The 4,896-nt window shown below is 52.3% G+C and overlaps 1 protein-coding gene across 1 annotated transcript; it reads right to left on the bottom strand.

The window, feature by feature from the left end:
* Positions 1–1,367: 1,367 nt before the first annotated feature.
* On the bottom strand, positions 1,368–4,316 carry ANKK1 (ankyrin repeat and kinase domain containing 1). Its single transcript, XM_084978593.1, has 3 exons — positions 4,059–4,316; positions 1,694–1,845; positions 1,368–1,428 (listed from the first exon to the last, which is right to left on the bottom strand). The coding sequence occupies exons 1-3, from the start codon at positions 4,314–4,316 to the stop codon at positions 1,368–1,370; spliced, it is 471 nt and encodes a 156-aa protein (XP_084834719.1).
* Between the last annotated feature and the right edge of the window lie 580 nt (positions 4,317–4,896).

The following is a 4,896-nucleotide window of genomic DNA, read 5'->3' as shown; positions in this document are numbered from 1 at the left end:
AAAGACAAAAAAAAACAAAACAAAACCTGGACAAGCACAGCGAAGGATGAGACTGTGATATCTGCTCCATGAAGCAGAGAGAGAGCCAAAGAGGCAATAGGCTGGCCAGCAGTTCCTTCCCCATCTTAGATACCCTAACATGTCCTGTGTCCCCCCTCCCAAAACCCATCCACACAGGTGCACCAGGCGACAGGCAAGCCTTGGCTCAGTTGGCCCTTAGCAGGTCAGATCTTTTCCATGAAACGAGGGGGCAGGACTAGGCGATCTCTAAGATGCTCACACCTGCACACGCGTGTGCATTTACTTAGACCTGGAAGGAGTAGATAACCACAGGGGCCATCCGTGCCTGTGATGTCACAGCCTGGGAACATTTTAAGAGTGAGGACACTGCTGCCCTGAAAGGACCTGGGCTCACGAGAGACTCAGAAGCAGCAGAGCCGGGCCCGGAGGCCTTCTAGCCATGAGGGTTTTCTACTCTGCTCTGCCAGGGTGAACCCTAACCCAGTCTTCAGCTGCCCCACCCCCCTGTCAACCCCCACACTGGGGCACCAGGCAGGGTTCCCCCTACAGAGCCTTGGGGAGTGGCCTGGCGCTTCAGTCCCTACTCCAGGCCTGCAGGCATCCCAGCCCCACCTACCTCCCCATCCTAGTGCAGCTCAGGCCGATGAGAACCTGGAAAGCAGGGTCTCTTCTTGGGGTCCTGGTCCCAACAGCATCTCATCAGATCCACCATCTGCTGGGCCTCGCCAGGCCAGTCATCAGAGACAGGCTGCAGGGAGGGTCGCATGCCTGCGGCCACCGGATAATAATAATTATCAGGCTGAAGCCTGTGGGAGGAAGCCGGGGCTGGGCAGGTGCAGGGGCTGGGGGGCTGGGCCGGGCAGGGCGCGGCCCACAGCGGGGGCTCCGTAAATGCCTGGAGAGGTAACAGCTAGATTGCAGGCCAACTCCAGGTTCAGACCGAGCAGCTGGGTCTCCGGCCCAGTGCCAGCCCCTTCCAGGCCAGGACCGGCCAGGGCCCCTCAGGGTCAGCCTTTGCTGTCCGAAGGCAGCAGGACGGAGCAGCAGGCCGAGTTACAGGCTTTGACGTTGAACTTCGCTGGTTATCCAAGTTCCCCAACAGTCTACCTGGCCCCTGGGTGGCAGGGCTGGGGGTGGAAGAGGCAGGAAAAAACACTTGGAAGCAAAGGAAAGGCAGAGCGTCTGGTCTGGGCCGAGGGCTGCCTTTACTGTCACTGTCTTGTGACCTCCAGAAAGTGCAGGTGGGGGCGGGAAGGAGGGTGGCACAGGAGCCCTTCAAGAGCTCTGCAGCTCCCAGCACACACCTGCCACCTGCTCCAACCCCACAGCCCCTTCCAGGACCACGGTCACCTGCTCCCTGAAAACGGGCTCTTGGGAGTGAGAAGCTCCACGATGACAATCCCAAAGCTGCAAACAGCGGAATGTGTCTCCTGAGTGACTTTCTCAGAAATCCACTGTCACCCCAGCTGGGGGGCCCCCTGGAGCACACGGTCCCAGGCAAAGCCTCTCCGGCCAGAGTTCTCCAGCCGCCCTCCCCCGGCCCCACGGGGACAGGGTGGGGCCAGACCCCATCCCTGTCTTGCCCTGCCCTCTGAGCCAGTGAAGTCCAGGCAGGGGGTTAACCACAAGCTACCTCCTGGGTACACCGCCTGGAGCCCAGCCTCCATTTCACCTGTACACATCGTAGGTGGGCCCTGGCTGCCTGTTACTCTCCAGGAACATCTCGCAGGAGAAGAAGCTGAGGGTGCCCTGCAGAGCTGACCTCTTGATGTACTGCATCCGAGTTGACTGTTCCATCCACTTGGACAGGCTGAACTCCGAAACCTGGGAGGAAGCCCAAGGTGGGGATGGGGTGGGCGAAGCGGTCTTGCCTCCAGAAAACCGAATTTCTCACCTCTCCCATCACCTTCATTTCCAGGACAGTATAGCCATTAAGAGCTACCATGCACCATAGTACATACTGCCATGGACCTTAGGATGCCCTTGGACAAGTTATCGTCCCAGAGCCTCAATTTCTTCATCTATAAAATGGAAACAATACAAGTCCTTAACTCACAGTGCTATTATGAGCATCCAATAAGGAAATATGCAAAAAGCACTCAGAATTGTGCTTGGTGCAGAGTAAGCACTTGGTATCTGTGGCCATTATCCAAAGGGACTGTGGATAAAGTCACCGTCCTTGCTGAGCATCTGTTCATCCCCCTTCCATGAGCCCTCAGGCACTCACACCATGTATCTGTACCCTGTTCTTTGCTCCCATTCTTTGATTTATTCACACATTAACTGACAATTCACTGAGTGACAGCTAGGCTGGGCACTGAGGATCAGACAGCAGATAAGAAAGATGAGGGAGTTCCTGTTTTGGCTCAGCAGGTTAAGAACCCCACTAGAGTTCCTGAGGATGTGAGTATGATCCCTGGCCTCCCTCAGTGGGTTAAGGATCCAGCATTGCTGCAAGCTTTGGCATAGGTTGCAGACGTGGCTCAGATCTGGCATTGCTATGGCTGTGGCACAGGCCGGCAGCTGCAGCTCCAATCCAACCCCTAGCCTGGGAACTTCCATATGCCATAGGTGTGGCCATAAAAAGGAAAAAAAAAAAATCAAAAGAACAAATAAATAAATAAAAGAAAGATGAAACCCCTGTACCCATTAATTACTCTCCTAAGTGCTTATTCAAATGGAGGAGTTCCCTTTGTGGTTCAGTTGTAATGAACCTGACTCATATCCATGAGGACGTGGGTTTGATCCCTGGCCTTGTTCAGTGGGTTATGGATTTGACATTGCTGTGAGCTGTGGTGTAGGTAACAGACAAGACTCAGATCTGGTGTTGCTGTGGCTGTGGTGTAAGGTGGTGACTGCAGCTCTGAGGCAACCCCAAGCTTGGGAGCTTCCATATGTCCTGGGTGTGGCCCTAAAAAGAAAAGAAAAAAAAATGGGGGAATTGGAGTTCCTGCTGTGGCACAACAGGATCAGCAGCATCTCTGCAGTGCCAAGACCCAGGTTCAATCCCTGGCCCGGCCGGCACAACGGGTTAAAGGATCCAGCGTTGCCATGGCCATAGTTCAGGTTGCAGCTGTGGTGCAGATCTGATCCCTGGCCCAGGAACTCCACTTTGTGGGGTCGCCAAAAAAGAGAAAAAAGGTCAGTATCATCACTAATGAAATAGTTTCACAAATGACTATATACTCACAACAGTAATTTGCAAGGTGAAGATACAGGTGCACTGAGGGTATACAACAGGGGCCTGTGGGAGAGGACAGGGCAAAGCTCCCTGAGGAGGGCTGTTCAAGCTGAGAGCTGAAAGATGAGCAGGCCTTTGCTAGAAAAAGAGGGAGTGGGGGGGACATTGTTCCTGGTGGCGGAAGGAGAATGTGCAAAGGTCCTGGGGCAGAAATAAAAGTGTGACATGTTTTAGGAACTGAAAACTTGGCCATTGTGACCCTTCTTAAGAACCACCTCATTTATACACATCCTCACTTGAAGTAAAGAATGAGGATAGGTAGGGTTTATTCTATCCACATTAGAAATGGAAGACTGAGGTCCAAAGTGGGTTATCATGCATCTTGGCACCAGTTTTCTTGTTTTGTTTTGTTTTGCTTTGTTTTGTTTTGATTTGTTTTGTTTTGTTTTGTAGGGCCTGGAGGTTCCCAGGCTAGGGGTTGAATCGGAGCTACACCTGCCAGCCTGAACCACAGCCACAGCAACACCAGATCCGAGCCGTGTCTGTGACCTACACCACAGCTCACGGCAATGCCAGATTCTTAACCCACTGAGCAAGGCCAGGGATTGAACCTGCAACCTCATGGTTCCTAGTGGGATTTATTTCCGCTGCGCCATGACAGAATTCCCTGGCACCAGTTTCATGCACCAAATTTCACTGTGCATCCATGTTTTAGGTGTGATCCCTGCCTTCAGTATTTGTCCATGAAGGGAGCTGCTTAAACCCTTTACAGGTCAGTCAGGCAGGTAGATAATCCTGCTTGTCTGGAGAAGATTCTGGAGTGAAAGGGGGCAGAGAGGCTCATGAGGGTCCTCACCTTGACATGCCTATGGCTGTCCAGGAGGATGTTGCCTGGCTTGAGGTCCAGGAGGAGCAGCGGTGGCTTAATGCTGAGGAGGAAGTTCATGGCCAGGCTGGTCTCATGGATGATGCAGAACTTGAGCTGCCAGCAGAGGCTCTGGGTGAGCAGCATCTTCTCCAGGGAGCCGTTGGCCATGAACTCCATCACAATGCCCAGGGGCCGCTTGCATACCCCATAGATGGACATGATGTGCTGAAACTTGATCTTCTCCATTTTGGCTGCTTCTTCAATGAGGCAATTCACATTGGAGCTGTGGATTGAGAGATGGAAGGAGGCGACCCTTTAATTACAAGAGCGATTAGCTGAACACACAAATGAGGCTTGATGCCAGACTGTGCAGAGAAGCCTTGGGAGCTTGCAAGAGAGTGGAGAAGGAAAGAGCCATGACCCGATGCTCAGTGGAGGCACAGATTGGGGTCCAGTTGGTCCCAGCAACAAGACAGGAAGTAAAGGAGTCTGCAAATTTAGGAGTCAGCCCCTTCTACAGAGGCAGCCACTACAAGCCTGCCCTTTATTCTGGCTGCTTGTATATGTCTATCTCCCCTGCGAGATGGCAAGCCCATGGAGCATCCATATTAGGCACTATACTTCTGTTTTAAAATATTTATTGCCATTTTGATTGTGTTGGTAATACATGCATCTCGTATAAAATCTAGAGAGTAGAAAAGAAAATGAAATCACCAGTCATTCACTCTTCCAGAGTTGGCCTCTGTTAATAATTTAGTATATCCTTTTAAAGTGCATTTCAAGAAACCTCTGTCATTTTCTCCCTCCCTGTCACTCCTTTCTCCTC

This window comes from Sus scrofa, chromosome 9 (genome assembly GCF_054392235.1).
Source record: "Sus scrofa isolate SSC_HxYL_T2T_F1_AM1 chromosome 9, Sscrofa_HxYL_maternal_Yorkshire_Landrace_v2.0, whole genome shotgun sequence".
NCBI lineage: Eukaryota > Metazoa > Chordata > Mammalia > Artiodactyla > Suidae > Sus > Sus scrofa.
Note: the sequence above shows the minus strand (reverse complement) of the source record. Positions and strands in the feature narration are given on the sequence as shown.

Excerpts from the sequence above, each read along its gene's own strand:
- ANKK1 (XM_084978593.1), bottom strand. The coding sequence starts at position 4,316 with ATGGAGAAGATCAAGTTTCAGCACATCATGTCCATCTATGGGGTATGC. Across the intron at positions 1,846-4,058 it reads ACAGCCATAGGCATGTCAAG|GTTTCGGAGTTCAGCCTGTC; the intron begins GTGAGGACCCTC and ends GCTTCCTCCCAG. Across the intron at positions 1,429-1,693 it reads CCCACCTACGATGTGTACAG|CTTTGGGATTGTCATCGTGG; the intron begins GTGAAATGGAGG and ends CGCTGTTTGCAG.